Here is a 20,526-nt window from a genome sequence, read left to right on the forward strand (position 1 = left end):
AATAAGCATTTTAATTATCATAAAAAATCAAAAAATTTTATTTTACAAATTGAACAAAGGTAATTTTTTAAAGTAAATATAACTTCTTTTCTTTATTTTTAGTAAACATTTCAATTATTCTTACAGTACAAAACTCTTGACTATTTCAAATTATCTGTTTATTGTAATTTGTATGTGTATGTATATTTGTACTTACATTATTCATTATTTTTACAAGATATAAAAAGGTTTTACAAGAGCAACATTTATACATACAGATTCTGACATTTTAAATTTACTATTTTTCATTAAACATTAATTATTTAAAATTAGATAAATGTAATTTTAACAAAGCTTTGACAATTCAAACAAGCCCAGTAATTAAAAATTTAATAAATTTTAACACATTACACTCATTAATATATAATTTCAAACAAATGATCATATGAGGTGTAGAGAACGGTATAAGCTTTTTTTTAAATATTTTTTCCTTCATTTTAAAACTTTGTTCTACACAAATGGTTCATATAAAACAGTTGTAACCCACTATAAGGAATAAGGATATAAAATATTATATCCTATCTATAAGGATATAAAATATTATATCCTAATCTAACTGGTTAGAAAACAATGGATTGAACTAATAGGTTTGGTATAAACAGTCAGTATTATAGAAAGACTGCTCTGTCACAAATAGACCCTCGAAGCTTATTATATTTGTTTAAAAAAAAAACAGGCATTATTTTAAATATTATTGTAATTAATAAACTACGTTCATGAGTGTGTTATCAAAAAACATATTAAGAATACTGACTTATGATATTTATTAACTGATGTCTTAGCACCATTCAACCCACAAAATAGAACTTTAAAAAATAGCTAAGTCTTAACACGAAATCTTAAATTCTAACACCATCTGCCACAGATTACATTAGATTTTGTAGATTTAATCACCAACATAGCTGCTGCTACTAGAAAATAAAATAAAAATTTCGAAACTTAATATAAAGAAATCTGATCTTAATCCAAGTCTTTTTCTCTCTCCTCAACTTATCCTGTTTTTACAAGATTTAATATTTAAAAAACAGTCAAAAATTTGGAGCACATTAAGCATAATCCATAAATCTAAGATATCCAATCACATGTTTTAATCTTTTTCTTTTCGAACTTCAAGTTTTAAATATAGATTGAAATTAAGGTCACAACAATAAACAATTTTGGAAATAACAAATGTATTAGTAAGATTTGATGGTGTGTAATATTAGTATGTATTATTAACATTTAACTAACACATTGAAAATATTTAAATTCATGTTTTAAAAAAAAGTAAAATTATCTATCATAATAAAAAAATTACTATTCATGTGCGACAATAAGCTCTAAAATGTTAATATCTAATGAATTACAACAAATTAATGGCATGTATGTTACAAAAAACGAATAAGATTTTATTAACTATAAAAGTTCATTAAATAAATAAAAATAAAATTTGTCATCATAAAAAATTGATACTGTATTTTTAGCTTATTAATTTTAAATAAATAAATTAAAACAATATTATATAAAATTAAAATTTATATACATTCCATAATTTATAAGCATTTAACAGTTCGTGTGAGTTAACAATTAAGAAAATTAAAAATATTAACTTACAAATATATCTTTTTTAATAACTACATTTAAAACAAAATAATGTCATGTTTCAAAAAAATCTTTCGGGGGCATTATTAAAATCTTCGTGGGGTACAGACCACAAAGAAAATAATTAACAGATCAATATAACATAAAAAGCAAATAATAGTCAACATATTTCAAGTGCTTCAAAATAAGATGCTCATTTTCAAGACTTGCCCAACAAGAGAAGAAAAAGTGATTTGAAATGTAAAACAAAAAGTTGGCAAAGGAAAATAGAAAAATAAAGATGAGAAACAAAACTAGAAAAATCATCATAGAGAGAGAGAGAAAGAAAAAAAAACACAGTGGCCGAGAGTGTCAGGGTAAAATGCATTTCACATGCTATGGAGAAGTGATGAGGAACTAATGCCCTTAACAAGGGATTCAGCATTCATATGAATAAAACAAGATTCCAGGGCATCAAGATGAGCTGATCTAACTAGGGTAGATATAATTTTGGCATTGTCAAAATTGAATTTATGCCCAAGATTCCAACAATGTGCAGCAATTAATGATTTCTTGCAACGGACATATCGGTCATATTCCTTTAGTCTAAATTTTAAAGAGTGTCTAGTTGGTAAAATGTAGCCAAGGTCACAAGGACAAGAAATGTGATAAATGCCCCAGTGAATATTAAACCTAATAGAATCTTTAAGAGACTTAAATTTGATTTTGCTAAGAGATATAAAAATGACTTTAAAACCAAACCAAAAGAGAATATTAGCAATTTTATAACAAATGGGAGAAAAAAAATGGTAAAGTAAAAAAATTTTCTGTACGGCTTAGAAGAAGAAAAGCGTTTGGATTTAGCTGAATCAACGATAGAAGTGTTAATTCCACTGTTAGCAGCAAACGAGTGGAGGAAGTTAAGTTCAGAGTTTAAAAAAGAAGAGTCTGAGCTAAGGTTAAGTGCACAGAAAACAAAAGTAAGAAATGCTGATATTTTCTGACAATTAGGGGGATTAGATTTAACATGAAGGGGCAAAGAGGTGGCAAAATGTTTACAATAAACTGAGGTGTAAAAAAATTATTAGGGTATTTAGTAACAAGATCATCTAAAAAGGACTAAGCAAATTTATTTCCGTCTCAAAAGTAATTGAATGTTGGAGTTTACCTGAGTTTAAAACAGAAAGTAACTCTTGAAAATCAGTATCACTGACTACTAAGATAAATGTATCGCAAATTTATATTTTCCACCGTAGGAATTTGAACAGTTTTAAAACTTCTTCTTAGAAATAATGCATGAGAATATCACAAAGAATGGGCAACCCACTCTCTCCCATCTTGGAATAAATTTTGACAATAAAATTATTTCCACCCCAGTCAGATCAGCTCATCTCGATGTCCTGGAATCTTGTTTTATTCATATGAATGCAGGTTCTTTGGTTAATGACGTTAGTTTTTCACCACCTCTTCCAGCGTGTGGAAATGCATTTTACCTTGATTTGCTACTGTGAGTTTTCTCTCTCTCTCTTGGCTTTTTTTCTAGTTTTGTTTCTCCTTCTTATTTTTCCATTTTCCCTTGGCAGCTTTATGTTTTATATTTCAAATCATTTTTGTTTCTTCTCATTCACGTCTGGCAAGTCTTGAACATGGTTGCCTATTTTTTAAATGCTTGAAACATGCTGTTTACTTTTATGTATTTTTGAAGCGAATGAAGCTTTTAATCAAGTAATATCTCACCACTTCAATTTCTCAGAATTATTCATTCAATATATTATAAATCTTTAAAAAAAAGTACATACAAGTGGTTGTTGTTGTATACTATTTTATTGAATAGTATTTTATTGTATATACATTATAATACAAATATTAATGTGTTGAGTGAAAACTATCAGTATTTTTAATAGTTCTGTAAATTCATGTTCAACTATGATATGTACTTGGGATAAGAAGTGAAATGCTCATTTTATTAGAATTTTTTTTTAAGGTTTGAGATATAAAACAAAATTCAAAGGTCAATAACAAGTCAACAATAGCAAGGCCACAAGACAAAGATTACATTAATTTAATACTTGTAATGAAATCTAGTGAGAACGTTTTGTTTTGGTCTTCCTTCCAGTTTCATTAGTTTTCCATCTCTGTTGGGACAATTATAAGCAGCACATTATTTAACTATAGTACTGATCCAGGAATTTCTTATCCAAAAGAATTGTGATCATCGTGTGCTTAATAAAATGATTTTTACACTTTTCATTATAAAAAGTGGTTGATTAAAAACTGCACTATTTAAGAGATAAAAACTATTACAATTTTAATGGCTTATTAGCAAAAATAAGTGGGAAAATTTTTATCCTGCCACCCCTGAGAAGATTAAGATTATTATAAAATTATTACTCAAATGTTAGACCATAATCTTGACAATGAAATCATAATAATTATGGATAAATCATAATAGTTGGCACCTCTGAAACTGAACTTTAAAAAAGCAAATCACTTTTTACATTTGTTTACAAGCTTTAAGATAAAACACCAATAAGAATATCAATATTATTATCAAAAATAATAATATTAATTCATATATAATCATTATGTTATCACATAGCTACCAACATAGATAGGAAAAAATCCAGTAGATTTCACGAAATATTATAAATTTCATAATAATTGTTGCATAATGTTCTAAATATACACATAGGAAAACACATAGGAAATTTTAAGGATTTTTATGGTAATTAAAATAGAAAAACTTTTAATATTTTCCAGTTATGATTGAAATGTTAATATGCTTAAAATGTTATGTATTATGTTTACTCATAATTTTGAATAGTAAAAGGCATCAAAGATAGTTAAAAGAGTTTTTTAATTAATTTAAAATGATGTTCTTAATAAAAATAAACAGAACATTTTAGAACAAAACAAGTTTTAAATTGATATCAATAAATGAGGCTTATTCCATTATGTATTAGTAATACTTATTTAAATAATTATACAAGCAATAATCTATTTCAATAGAGATTTTTTTAAGAAATTTACTAAATTTTAAGCAATTTTCTAAGCTGTACAAAAACCATCAGAATTTTTATTAAACCAGTAGACCTGGAAAAACTGGCAAAATACAGTAGAGTTGGCAGCTATGTTATCATCAACAATATATCATACTTGTACATTAACAATTTTGAATAACTATGATATAAAAAAAGATAGAAAATTTAAAAAAAATTATCACTAATGCATATTGAAGATAGGAAACTAACCTGTCGATTTCTCTCATCAGTAATGCGTGATATTTGGATCTTCTTGCGCCCCATGGCAATATGTTTTACAGCAGGACCTTCCAGTTCAGAAGCGGAGAACAAAATCAAACAAAGAATAATTTAGAAGCCTTAAATGTCTGGGGCAACCTCACAGAAACATAAGACCTAAAATTGAGATAAATGCCTTCATTATTTTACAGAAATTCAATTCAAATACTCATTTTAAATTACACATCAACAATACTATTTAAAAAATTCATAATTTTGACAATTGCAAGAACCTGAAAAGAAAAAAATGGTCTATTAACTAAATTAATTTGATTACTAATAGCATTATAAAGATTTTTCCCGCTATACGGAAACAAAATATAATAATATAATATAAAAATTATTATAGAATTTTTGAACAGATCTTTAAACTTGAACATATACACCAAAAGTCAATTTTTGATAAATTAAATTTTAGAAAAGAAAAAATTGTCCATTAACTAAATTAATTTGATTATACTAAAATGATTACTAAAAGCATTATAAAGATTTTTACCGCTATACGAAAACAAAACATTATACATAATGTAAAAAAATTATTATAGAATTGTTGAACAGATCTTTAAACTTGAACAAATACGACAGAAGTCAATTTTTGATAATTTAAAATTGTTTAAAGACCCTAAAAAGTAAAATTCATAATCTTTATTTTACTAATGAATTGCATTGCAAATTTTTAAATAATTAATTTAAATTATAAATAATATAAATTTTAAACAAATGCCTTAATTTATAAATTATTAATTTAGTGTAATTATTTGAACACATTAGCAAAAAAAATTTTCAATAAATAGTTATGTAGTTTAAAAAAAAAAACACATTCTTTGAAACAAGCTATAATTTTTCTTTCAAACTTTTGTGGAAAGCACGGAAGTAAAAATTGCAATTTATTATTATAATTATTTATTTTTTGAGGAAAGGATGAAAGAAATTCAATTTTCTGGGTATATAGCAAAAACATTTTCAATTCCTCTGAGTTTGATAAATTAATTATTGATCCCTTGAGTTTTCTGTTTCCCGTGTTGCATATTTTTTATATTTTATTGAAAAAATTTTCTGTAATAATCTTTAATCAATTATTAAAAATAATTAAATTTCCTTTATTCAGAAAAGATATTCGTGCAATTTTTAACAAAATATTATGTAATTAATAACTAAGCAGTATTACATACTACTAAGTAGTATTATTGTAATATATTACAGAAAATTTTATTTATCATTTAAAAGAAGAAAAAACTTACAATTTTCTTAAGACCCAATATGTAAGGCATAATTCTGAAATTTATTTATTTACAGTTAAATAAGAATAATGCATAAAAATATCGAAATCTGACAACCATTCAGTAAGTACTTCATTTAAAATATATTTTAAAGAAATTTGAAGTCAATTTCAATTTAGAATTACAAAATAATTTATACCAATTTATTTTGAGATTAAAGCTAAAAATATTTTCATATCTAAATTTTTATAAAGCAATATTATAAAAAAATTAATGTTAATGTTCAACAGATTGGGAGAAATATCTGTTTAAATTAAAATAAAATTTGGATGATAAAATATTTTAGGAGATAAACATAAAGAAAGCAATCAAACTAAATTATAGCTTTTAATTTTTACAGTTTCAACATATATATATTTTTATTTAAATACTTTAAAACAACTTTCACATAAAACATAAAATAAGCTATTTATATTACAGAAAAAGTCAATTAATAAATTTCAATATTTAAAAAAAAAACTGGCTTTGAGCTTATCTCTTTTCTTATCATGAGTTAGTGACTCAGGGAAAACAACTATCAAATCAGCACTTATCATATATATTTTATCACAGACAGTAGCTGCAAACGCTACAATTTAAAGAAAAATTCACAAGCAGGTAGCTACTTTTAATTAAATGAAAAATTCCCAAACGAATAAGTATTTATAAGTATAAAAGAAGTATTTATAAGTAAATAAGTATAAAATGCAAGAAATATTTCGCATAGCATTATTATTGTATTCCATATTTTTTTTTTGTAGCACCATATTAATAAAACTTAATTTATTAATAGAAGTATGTTGTAAAAAATTATTATAATAATAATAATAATAATAATAATAATATATATATATATATATATATATATATATATATATATATATATATATATATATATATATATATATATATATATTGCTTTTCTTCATTAGGATAGGAAAATGGATATTTCCTAGCAAAACAAAGTGTACCAGATCTTTAGATATGGGATTCAATTAAGTTAAGTAACTTTTCTTATAAGATGTACCTGATACATTGGAAACATTTTTGGTAAGCTTACCAGCACATTTAAAATGTTTTTTTACTTAATTTGATAACAGATTGCATAGTGAATTAGTTAATCATCATTTAAAACTATCCTTACATAAACTATCCTTAAAACTATCCTCACTATATTTTTGAAGAAAAAATACATGAAACTGAATACATGAAACTTAAAATAAATAAATATATGAAACTAATAAAAAAAACTAAATATTTTGAAATTTGAGCAACTTAAATTTTTTTTATTATAATTAGTAAATTTTTAAAAAGCGGCACGCGTGTACCAGTTGCGTACACTAATAGAGATCTATTATAAGTCGCTAAAATTTAATTCTGATTTTTTTTTTTTTAAATTAACGTCGTAAAAAAAGTATTTAAAATAAAGAATATATAAAAAATATATATATAAATAATATATATATATATTATAAATTTATAAATTAAATCCACAAATTTTTATGCTTATTTCCTTATTCAATAATTCCTTTTTAGAAAGCAACACGTAGAGCTTACTTTTAATTCCTTTCTTCAAAATCATATTTTTTTTTCTAAAAAAATCAATGTTTTTAAAAAAATGAATGATTTAGATAAATATCTAAACAAACATTTTAGGGTTAAAAATTATAATTCTGTAAACTACTTTTGTTTCAAACGAGAACACGCTTCCATCTTTTAACTTTTCTCATCTAAAATCTCATTTTGCGAAACACATTATTTTTTAATAGCTAAACTTATTATCTCTTCTTTTAATCAGAATTTAAAAATTAACTATTTTAATAATTAAAAATTATCGTTTTATAAATTATAAGTTCGCAAAAAAAAATTTTTCAGACGAGAACACGAATCTAACTTCTAACTCTTCTTATCCAATATCTCATTTTGAGAAAACAACACGTAATGTTCATTTCCCAACGTAGCTGAGTACAGGGAGAAGAGAATGATCCATAAGACACAACTATTAACCACACGTACGACATGTGGCGAAAGATAAACCCAACAGGGGGCGTTGATATTAACATTCCAATCAGCTGGGGGAAAAGGTAAGTTAAAGAAAGAACAGAAAGAGTATAAAAATGGGGGCATGTGAAAATTCATAGCCCCAAAATAGAAACGTACCTCACATCCCTTCGGCGGCAGAAGATCTGCTGTTCCTCCATCGGGCATGTGCTTTACAGGGTTACAGCACCTATCTTGGCGAGATTAGCAAAAGCGCCATACCTTAACTCAAACTTGGCAAGGCAGTGAAAGTGTTTTTACAGAATTTCTTAATGTCGATTATTTCATCAAAGAGAGAATTTGCCTAAAAATTTCCTTTTATAAACCTTAATCCATTTACTACAACTTATTATAATGAGTTTGTAGCTTTCTATATTCAAATTAAAAAAGCAAAAAACAAAATTTTGAAGGGGAAAAAATTTGAAACTAGAGAGTTTAAGAACAAGGCTTAAGATTTATAAAACTTCTTTTCTATTGATTTTAAATTTGATTTTGTCAATAAAATATAAAAACTAAAATTAAACTTAATGATTGTTATAAATTTAAACTTTATGCACATAATTTTTATTTCAATTTTATTCTTCGAAACTTAAAAGTTGTTTTAATACTTTAATCACATTAAATATTCGAAAGAATAATTATACTCATAACAATAAATAAAATAAGTCAGATATTATAACACTGCCTAAAAATATCGTCACAATATCAAATTTAGTAAGAAATAAGTTTTAGACTCGGCTTTTGCATTGTCTACTCGGGGGTATATAGAACTGATTTATAATTTTGTTTATAATTTCATTTTTCTTTATATTATTTACTTACTTAATTAATTATTTATTTATTAATTTGTTAAATTATTTATTTATTTAATTGTTTAATAATTTATTTATTTAAATAATTTATTTACTTAAATAATTCATTCTTTTAATTATTTGTTTATTAAGTTCGTCTATATAATTCATTTACTTTTTCTTATTTATTGTTTATTAATAAAAAGAAACAAAAAAAAATTCTGTTAGAAAAACAACATTTGAAATTAGCTTTGTCATTAAATATTAATTTGTAAAAGTGAACAAAAATCTTCGAGAGCTATGATTTTTAAATCTTAACGAAATCTTATTGAAATGAAATTATGAATAAATTAACGAAATTTCTAAAATTGAAGCAATTTTTAATAAACCTAAGTTTAACTTTATAAGAAATTCCTTTTCCATGTAAAGAAAAGGAATGCTTAATAAAGTTTAAAATGTAATGTTTTTTTTTTAACCTTATTCAGAATGTAGTCAAATATTGAGTCAAAGATTATAAACCTTAGAATACATAAGCCTCAGGTTATCAAATTTTTAAATTCTTTTTCACTGTTTGTTCCTGCTGTAAATTCCTTTTTAATTTTATCTTTTATTTAACTATACAAGAACAAATATACCAATTCGCACAAATAAGATTATTATGGTGGCGATTATGCTAATTATACTATATTAATTTAATGCCAATTGCTATGAAATTTTAAATGCACGTTAAATTATAATTAAATTCTAGTTAAATAGTTGTAGAAAGGCCATAACTATTGATAAAGCATGATTAAATATCTATAACATATTTCCTAGTTTCAACAATATTTATATAAAAAAGACAGCTATAATATTCTTTAGTACTATTATCTATCCATCAAATTATTTAAATTTTATTAGATTAATTTAAAATTTGTGTGTAATACATAAAAGAAGAGTAACTATTCATATATAATCACCTTAGATATTATCTACCTCAGATACCGAAATTAAGTAGATAAAAATGTTAACGGGAAGAAAAAAAAATATTTTAAAGGATATATTTTCTTTTTCTTCAAAAAATCATTTCTGATTTAAACAGGGTGTTTAAATAAAATGTTTATAATAACACTTTATTTAAATCACTTTTTAAAACGTAATTAAAAACAGGTTAATTCAACCTTCGACTATAAACTTTTCCTAATTTGCACCAAAAAACCAATGTCATATATATATATATATATATATATATATATATATATATATATATATATATATATATATATATATATATATATATATATATATATAATTTTTCCAATACTTTAATGCATCTACAGTATAGCGCTCAACTCTTTAAACTGAACAAATAAAACCTCACTGTGTTAGGAAAATTCAAGCATTGACGTATTAAATAAATACTGCAGCTTTCAACATTCATAAAAGTTGCATGACTTATAATATTTGATACCTTTGTGAGGGCAAAACAAATTGCAGGATTATGAAAGCCATAATTGACAAATAAATGGTTCGAAAAAGTAATTCATGATTCACTTGTTTTACAAAACCTTTGAAATCTAAAGTAGCTTATTTACACACATTATTATCCAACACTTATTAGCAATGAAATCAACAAAGCATCGTCAATTCTGAAAGAACAATTAAACCGTAAATAACGAAGTTTGTGAATCATTTAACGTCGGAAATTTATGTCAAATAGAAATAACAAACAGATCTAACGTAATAACAAGTAACTTTTCGAATGAAATGAATTCGAAGAACGCATTAAATGAAGAAGGAACAAGGTTAACGAACAATGATTTGTCGATCGAGATGAAGGCGCTTTTGAACTTTTTCAGTTGAAAGAGTGCAACAATGAAAATTAAAAGCAATTTAAAGTAACAATGAAACGTGTCAAAATAGAAAATAATAACAGTTTAATAAGGGTTTGGAAAATGCGAAGAAGTTAGTATTTTTATTCCAATCAAATCTATATTAAATCGCTAATTCAGTTTTTGAGAAACGTTAATTTTATGGTTATCTTACCCATTCTTTATTTTTGCAGATAATTATCAATTAAAGTTTTATAAAGAGAATCTGAGAATTAACAAGTACCTAATATATTTATAAAAACACTAATAAATATTTTTTTCCACTATTCATAAGTTTATTTTTGCCTTATTTTACCCCTGGGAAACAAAAAAGACTTTTTGCAAAAAAAAAAAAAAAAAAAAAAAAAAAATATTGTCTGAAAGGGGACACTAAAAAGGTAAACATAAACACTAAAGAAGACACTAAAAAGGTAAATATAAACACTTAAGACACTATAAAGGTAAACATAAACACTAAAGATGACACTAAAAAGGTAGTCATAAACACTAAAGAGGACACTAAAAAGGTAAACTTAAACACTAAAGGGGACACTGAAAAGGTAAACTTAAACACTAAAGAGCTAGAAAGAAGAAAGACGAAACATCTCAGATGAAAACATCTGGTGGGCAAGCTTTTTCCAACAACAGAAAAGTAAAAGAAAGGTACCCAATATGCGACACCCCTACTGTACCAGATGGAGATGGTGAACTCAACCAAAAACAATCTAAAACACGCATGAAAGTTGTGCGAGAACGATGGTGAGAAAACAGAAACGGTCAATTGACTGTAATGCAAGATGGTGCTTGAAAGAATTTCCTTTATCGAGTTTTTAAATTCTAAAACGAAATGTATTGTTTTTAGTCTCAATTGCGAGTAAACACTTGTTATGATTTACGGGTAATGTTGTCATAAAATTGCCGATAAATAACCAGTCAAATATTTATAGCATTTGGAGTAAAAGTATTTAATATATGCCGGTACTATCTTGGTAATATGCCATAATGGGATACCTTTTCTAGATTTTCCAGATATGTTAACACATTTTAATTTTTTGGAGATAATTCTACGGTACATTTGAGTTTTGAAATTTTGAACGATTACTCTAAATTTAAACTGATGACATGAACCTAAAATATAATTATAATCACAATTATAATGAATGATATGCTCTAATCCTCATTTTAAAAAGAGTGTCTCATATTTGACGCTTTGAACCTACATGAATATTTTAGTAGAAATTTTAAACTGGGAAAAGTAATCCAAGCTGATAGTACACTTTTTTGATATTGCGAATCGAAATAAAGTCATAAAAAAACTGCAATGCATTTCCTATGAACATGAGTTGCGTAAATTTTTTCCGGAAAAAGGGTTCGCGAAGTGAAAAAGTTTAAAAAATTCTGGTTTAACATGCCTTTATGATTGTGAAGTATATCTTGAAAGCGTTAGCAAAACGTACTGGCTATTTTTTATAAAATAGAAATAAACTTCGTTTTAAAAAAAAAAATAATAAAATCATTTATAATCCTCAAATCTTAATTAAAATTTTTAATTTCCCAAATTTTTATTTTTATTTATTTATTTGTAATTTTAAAATAACGTTTTTTTAATTTTAGCTTTCGCAAGAAAACTTTTGCTGAAAGCTAAGATAAACACATCTCACTCTAATCATCTCTTAAAAGAACAAATACCTAAATTTAAGAAATTCCTATAAATAAAACAAAAATAAAATAAAAATAGAAAATTTATCACTTTTCTAATCCGCGAATCGTTCTGAATCTATTTTCCTTTTCCTAATTTAAGACTAAATTAAATTGATTTCTAAGACATTGCTTCATTTTGAATTTTTGAAGGGGTTATTCGTGAACTTTATGTACCCACAAAATACAGCCAATCAAATTCAGATAAACAAACCAACAAAGGCAATCAAAACTTTTCTTGGCTGTAAAAAATTAAAACTTTTGGTCTCTGTAAAAGTCTCTTCCCAGCAAGCATAGTGACCAGGGGGAGCTGCTACCTAAAGGGGGTCAAGGCCGTAACGTCACTACACATAAACGAGATCTCTCTTTCTCCAGTGATGCCCATCGTCAAGGGATAAACAGACGAGAGATCATGAAAGGGGGGAAGGGCAAAACCCACTTTCCTGAACACCCCTGACAGCCGTTACCTAAGCAACCTTCTTACGTATGAAACTGCTTTTGCATGAGCAAATGAACGTCGCATTTACGAAACTTCATATTAACGTTCTCGTCTGAGTTTATTAAATGGAAGGTTTTTACTTAATCGTCTGCAACTCGTGGACAAAATTCAGTTCTACAAGAACGATTCACGTGACGTCATAGTGTTGAATGGAAAAAGAATCGATCGATATAATAGAAGCTTGTTGAATTATTTTATTTTTCTTAAAAAATTGTTTTTCTCCCTTTTAGAAGATTTTAACTTCTTCAGCAACTTTCAGAAATAATTTTATTCACATATTATTGTCTGTATAGATGAGTATTTTTTTTTAATTGCAAAAAAGTGTGTTTAAGAATCATTTAATCATTTCAAAGGTATGAGGCAATAAAATGACAAGCCACATTTTCAAAATGTTAACTAAGGCATTTGTAGCAAATAACAACAAGGCTCTGTAATTAGTGGTTTCTGTGTATCGTGCAATAATTTAGCGGAAATTTCAGAAACTTATAATGTACCTACTTGCGGCTCAGGGGATAGAGTGTTAGCCTTCCAATGAGGTGAACCGAATTCGAATCCCAGCGATGGCTGGTTGATGCGAATTCCGCACCCGGCTCGCACCGATCACAGTGCTGACGTAAAATATCCTCAGTGGTAGACGAATCATGGGTTAATGTCCCCTTGCCTTCAGGCTAACCGTGGGATGTTTTCGTGGTTTTCCTCTCCATGTAACCCGAATTCAGGTCAGTTCCTTCAAAAAGTCAGAATTTCTCCCAATACTTAATCCAAAAGTTCCCTTGTATTCTAGATAAGATTCAAAATTACAAGGCAACGAAGTTGAATATCGGTAGACGTAAACCCGAAATTGGATCGGCAGTTTAACGACGGTTATAAAATAAAATATACCCACTTTAAAACAATATTGAGGGGCACTTAGATGTAAAATTGTCATCTTAGATAAAGTGTGGTTAATTACTATATTATCAAAAGCAATAATTCTAATAAATGTTACAAATTAATTAATTAAAAAACTTCATTCTCTTTAAAAATGTGCAAAATGGAAATAACAATCGAAAAGTTTGAAGCGCTGAAAAACATAGGCGCCCATTTTCACAACTTGCCAGAGGTGAATGTTCATTTATGTTTTCTCGTATATTTTTGTAGGGAATGAAGTATTTTAATCAAGTAATATGTTACTGCTTCAATTTCTTGGAATTATTTGTTTAAATGTTTCAAATGTTTAATGTTAAAAAGTGTTCTCAAAAATCCCTAACATTTATTTGAAATAATTACCTATCAGTGTAGTTTTTTTTATGTATTTTGTAAGTATAAAAAAAGAACCAAAACATTTTGTTTAAATCCTTAAAATAATAAATTTTACCTTTAAAAAAAATTATAGAATAAAACTAACATTTATTGAGAGCTTTTCAATAGACAAGACAAAAACTGCACCTGAAACTAAACTTTCTTTCCAAATAATATCATTAGACGTAAAAATGAATAAATAAATTTCAATATTGATAAACAATAATTAATGTTTCCAGACGATTGGACAGTTGCACTAGCATACTAAATTTTGCGAAAGTAAAATATGAGCAAATCACTTTTTTTCTTCTTCATCTGTTTTCTGATATTTGATAATCTAGGGTTACTAAAACGCCCGAAGTAACCCCACTCCAAGTTTGAAGGGGCTACGTTTAAATGATATATCTTTTAAAAAATGCGCGCTACCGATTTAATGAGACTTAATAAGCATCGAGCCATTGCAATTTTTTTTTCTAATGTGAGCCAGTCCCCTCTAAATTTTAATGCTAAGCTGTAAGGATATGTATCGTATATGTATCGTAAGGATATGTATATGTATCTCGTTTGCACAGATCAACCAATTTCACTTAAATACAATTGTTGTGCAAATCAAAAATCAAAACATTTTCACAGATTTAATTTGTATCATTACATGATTTTTTAATTTTATGCAACGAAAATAAATTTATAAAAAAATAAAAAAATGGTTCCATTAAAAATTATCTTTAAAGAAAATGGAATTTTCTACTTAAAAAGGATTCGCGCAAAATATCTAGAAGCATCGTCACTTCCAGCTCATGATTAACAAACAATTGATGTGCCAACAAATCTCATTTTCCGAACATACGATTTATAAACAAGTCCACCCTTCCACACGCTGAAGAACTCATCACAGTAGTATTTCAAGGCCAATATCCCTCTGCACCTATTGGCGATAGAGCGCCAAATCTAACGATCCTTCCTAGAAACGAGGAAACAGTGATGGCGCGCCTGTCCACCAATCAGCTACCGCCCTTAAACCGCAAATGTAGCGGCAGAAGCGAAGAGGAGGGCGATTGCGTCACTGAGAGACGATGATGACGACTTCCAAAAGGAAGATCCAATATCAACCCAATATTGGCGGGAGAGAAAGGAAAAAATAGCAAGATCGCCTTCTGAGATTTTTCGACCACCGAAAGTGCACATGCGCGCAAATAAATGTGCACCCTTTTTTTACTTCGTCCACGTGAATCACGCATCTTGATAAGTCACGCACGGGGTTTTAATACCCCACAATTTTTTTTCCAAAGGATTGAGACGCATACTTTTTGTTCGGTGAGATATGCGCTCTGTGACATTTGGACCTTGGGTGATATTGACTTTGAAACAGGATTACGGAAATTTATTGAAGTTAACTCATTTGATAACGCTTATAACAAGGCTCCTGCCACATTTTAAGAAAAATATGCATGAAATAAAATCTTATATTTTTTATTAGGGAAATAATCGTTTGCAGTTTTATAAAAAAAATTATATTACTCGAATTTCATTCCTGAAAGGGAACATTTTTTTATTTCAATTTTCTACTATTGTTTAATTTTTATATTTTAAACACAAAACATTATTAGTAACGTTTAGTAGAAGAATTTATGAATCCCACTTTATTGTTCAAATAAATTTTATTTTTTATAATTTTGATGCATACGATATTTTATTTATTTTATTTTATTTTGCAGAGTCCTTGAAAATGGGGAAACTTTTTTCTTATTTCATCGACATGATAAAATAGAAAACACAGTTTTGGCATTTACAATGCAAAAAAATTTAAAAAATAGAATTCTATGAAGTTAATTTTTTTTTCTCCAGTACCACAGGTGCGGGGACATTAAAAATTCTAGAATGCGGAGTTCTAGGCTAATAACCCGCTCACCCTTACGACGGCTCTGATCAAGAGATAAGTGATAATTTAACTTTTTACAGTTAAGAGATTATTATGTTTGTATTTGTTTAATACAGTAGACTCTCGATTTACCGGGATCGGATTATCCGTAATGCGGGATTACACAGGACGGCCCCAAAAAAAATTATGTTGAGAAATCTACGCAGTAAAATTCCAAGAAAAGTAAATAATTAACTAAAACGAACTTCAATCAATTCATTCTTCACAAAACAATGAGGCAAACTACACCTCTGTTGTTTTTTTTAACAGTACGAATTGTGAATCTAAATATTAAAATGTTTTTTAATTATTTTTATTTTGAATTAATTTAACTAGCGCGATATTTTATTGTACAATAATTCTATAATTTTTTTTCATCAAAATTTGTATAAAATGGATTATCTGGGATACTTGCTTATCCGGGATGAAGCATTTCTCGACCATCACAGTTAATCGAGTGTCTACTGCACTATGAATACACGCGATTTCGAATAAAATTTGGCAACACAATGGTAAGCTAGGTGTGGTCAGGTCTCGACAGAGACTCATACAACTTGAGCAGACAGAAAGCTATTGTGGGTGGTATACATAATTATTTACAGTCGAGAACTGAAATTTCTATCTGATGTGGGTTATCACTATCACTTCCGGTCTTAATATTGACAAATATATAATAACCTTAATTGAAGAGTTCAAAAGTTACATTACCGAGGAATTGATCGAACTTACATCGAATCATAATTGCGGGTAATTTCGCTCGGTCAGTGTGGCTTACAAAATAGAGCTTAAGAATATTTATGACAATTACTAGGAAATTAATGAACTTTCATAAAATCACACGACATAAGCACAGAAAAAAAAAAGAGACGCAGGCTCTAATCGATAACTTCATGGCTTAAGAACATTTCTAAAGTCAAAATTAATTAAAAGACGAAGAAAAATAATGCTATACAAAACAATCATTAGACCTGTCTTAACTTAATGACCCGAAGTATGGTCTTTAAATCACAAGCAGACCTTTTTGCTGTTTTTTAAGAGAAAAGCCTTGAGAAAAATCTTCGGTGCTATAAATGTGGATGACTTACGGAGACGGCATAATTTTGATCGATATATGCTATTCAAGGAAGCTGGTATCAACAAAATAAGTAGCTCAAAGCTTTCTGGTCACATCTGCCGAATGGATCCTTCTTCCTTGACATTTAAGATCTTCAATTACAAACCAATGTGAACGAGAGTGAGAGGTATGCGAAAGATCAGACGGCTTGTGAAAGAGGATTTTAAAATCCTAAGAATTACCAACAGAACAATCGCAAAGAGAAGAGCAAGATGGAGGAGAATTCTAGGGAAGGCTCCTTCCTTCCAAGAATTCCTAGGAAGGAAGGAAGAATTCTAGGGAAGATCAGGAGGAGGGTTCTACGGGCATGTTTTCCTTCTTCTATTCTAGCAACAATAGAAGAAGAAAAACATACATAAATACGTGTAATCTCGCTCGATCAGAGTGGCTTCCAAAATGGAGCACTTATGACAATAGAAAACCTAGGAATCCAGTTCTCAGGATCACAGCACTGGCATAAAATATCCGAGGTAACGGATAGATCAAGGGTATTAATTACTAAGTAATAAGTAGCCGTGCGAAGTAAGTTTCACTCAAAAATCCGACAAATAAAATTCCCCACCAGAAGGTATATTTGAAAGGTGAATTTATTGACCACGGAATTATCTTTATCCCATACGATTTTTATTTATCAAATGTAGATTTCGTTTAACATGTTCTTTTCATTTAGCGATTCTCAGTAGAAGAAATTGTTAAGTGACTTCCCCCATACAAATCACTTAACATGTTGTTACTCCAATTCCTCAATGAAAAGACTTTCTATATTGCTTTTAATTATGAAGTCCACGAAAATCAATGCACAATTTTTTATTTAACCTTGGAGTGAAGTGTAAGAGAGGAATTTTAAAACTAGTCGTGAGTTTATGAATCTTCAAGGTGCAGGCATGTCACTTTGTATACGACCAGTGGTCGGAAGTAGCGCACTTCAAGTAGAGAAACTACTGTAGTTGTTAATTTTTTTTCGTGGTTTGTAGTGTAGCGTGATACTTTTTTTAAAAAAGAAAGTAGTGTAGTGAGTAGTGCGATACAAAAAAGAAAGAAAGAAAGTAGTAGAAAAGGAAGTAGTGTAGTGTGATTCCTGGCAATTACTTTTAATGTTAGTTTAGATTAAAAAATAAATAAAAAAAAAACACGGTTCTGACGCAACTACTTTTTCGAATTTGATGGGTACAAATCTAAATCTTAAAGTTTAAGACTTAAACTAACCATTACGAAAAATAGATAATTAATTACTTCGGTCACACTTTCACATGCTTATGCAAACTCGTGAAACATTAATGTTATTTCAAAGGAAGGGAACGTATTTTAGATGTAGGGGAGAGTGGGGTCAATTGTAACAGGGTACGATTGTAACAGAGCAAAAATTTCGAGTGTCGGGTTCTAGATTTGGTTCCTAGGTGGTGCACAAGGTGTATTTAATAAATCTACATGTACACCCCTGCTGGCAACCATTTTTATGTACTTTTGAAAGAGTTACATCACAAAATATATTTTCACGCTACGTAAGTACTTTTTTGGTTTTAGAATATTATATTGTAACAAAGTAATTTTGTTTAAACAAATAAAAATTATTAACCAAATATGTAAGTGGACACCTTCATTAACATTTCAATAAAAAAGAATTATTTTTGTTAATTAAATAGCATTGTTTTTAACAAATGAAGCTGAAATGGCGTCTTGGGGACGATTGTAACAGCTGAAAATAAATAATCTTATGTTTACAAACCATTACTTAACTCTTTAAGAAACACCAATAGTTTCCTACATCATTTATATTATGTTGCATGTGCATTATTTAATTTGTCACCTTTCACAGCATAAATTAAAAAAATTTTAACCCCTTAAGGTTAAAAGTTTAACCCTTTAGGTCTCTGCTCATTATTATTTTTACTCCTAAAATATTACTACTATTTTGATCAATAAAAAAATATGTCACAACTATGATAATATGTATAATTAACTATGTTTTAGTTGAATTTATGAACTGTTACAATTGACCCCGTAAGTGGGGACAATTGTAACAAGTGCACGACTGTCAAAAATTGTTAATAACTAATATAATAACATTTAAAATAAGGTATTTTTTTTTCTAGTAGAGGATAGTCTACTTTACTCGTCTGTCAATTAATACTAATAATATATTAGATTTTTTGTTAGTTAAAAACAGTTAAGTAAAAAATGTTACAATTTACCCCACTCTCCCCTACTTAATTTCTTAAAGGAAATAACAGAGCATTAAACTATTAAAAGATTGCAAGTATTTGATAATTTCACATTTCTTAAGTTCGCTGACGAAAAAGGCATAAAAAGTTAAATGAACAAATTCGAAAAAAAAAATGCTTTGGAATAACAACAAACTGGCTCATTTAAATATGAAAAAATATTTCTTAATTATTCCTTTATATTTAATGTAAGCCGACTTCTTATTCAAAACAGTTTTGAGCATAGTTAAGTTCTCCAGCAAAGTTCGTCTTCTTATAGTAAAGAAATAGTTACTATAATTTCAAAGTAGTTCGTAGCCACTAAATTTTTTCAAAAAAAGTATTAGTCAGCTACATTTGTAACAAAGTAATTGTAGTAAACTACAAAAATAATGCAGTTTTCCCGAAAACTGTATACGACAATGCCCTAAAACGCGAGTAAGAAATGTAAATAAATCTTCGTTGTGTTTCATACCAGAAGAAAGAAGTGCAACGCGTTGAATAAAGGAGTTTAAATAACAAAAGTATAATCTAAACGGTATATAAATCTTGCCGTGGTGACCGAATGCAATATTGGAGGAAATTTAAAGTTCTATTTCAAGAAATTTGCTGAGCTGTGAAGTTGTAAAATCAGCAGAGGTTAACTGCACAAGTCCCCAGAAGGAGGCATGCAAATGGTCAACAACCTCTAGCTGGTCACCAAATTCAAGATTTTTCTCACGCGAAAAAGTTCAACTTCAGTGCACTGGCTCACTGAAATGGACCGCTAAACTTAACAAAAAAATGGATGCGAATTTTAAAGATCTAAGTATAGAGGAAATTCAATATACCGGAAAACGGTTCACATTTTTTATTTATTTATTTTGATAACTTGCTTGGAGACAAGATATAAACAGGAAAGTGCCATCTAGGGGACAGTCTACGATATTTTATAGTTCCGAGGTAAAAGGGGATTTTAAACGAAAACTTTTCATAAA

At 27.8% G+C, this 20,526-nt stretch overlaps 1 protein-coding gene across 6 annotated transcripts in view; it reads right to left on the reverse strand.

The window, feature by feature from the left end:
• LOC107443495 (myocyte-specific enhancer factor 2C) overlaps window positions 1-20,526 on the reverse strand; it is a 75,909-nt gene that overhangs the window by 9,767 nt on the left and 45,616 nt on the right. For 4 of the 6 annotated variants that reach the window (XM_016057381.5, XM_016057377.5, XM_071184069.2 and 1 more), the window contains one exon: window positions 4,851-5,015. In XM_016057381.5, the coding sequence (XP_015912867.1) occupies window positions 4,851-4,904 (54 nt within the window). In that variant the 5' untranslated portion in view covers window positions 4,905-5,015. Of the gene's footprint in view, window positions 1-4,850; window positions 5,016-8,317; window positions 8,502-20,526 lie in introns of those variants that run through there. The other 2 variants (XM_071184070.2, XM_016057380.4) reach the window with 1 other exon arrangement.

Source organism: Parasteatoda tepidariorum, chromosome 10, assembly GCF_982258835.1.
Source record: "Parasteatoda tepidariorum strain Cologne lab strain chromosome 10, Ptep-v5.0, whole genome shotgun sequence".
Classification (NCBI taxonomy): Eukaryota; Metazoa; Arthropoda; class Arachnida; order Araneae; family Theridiidae; genus Parasteatoda; species Parasteatoda tepidariorum.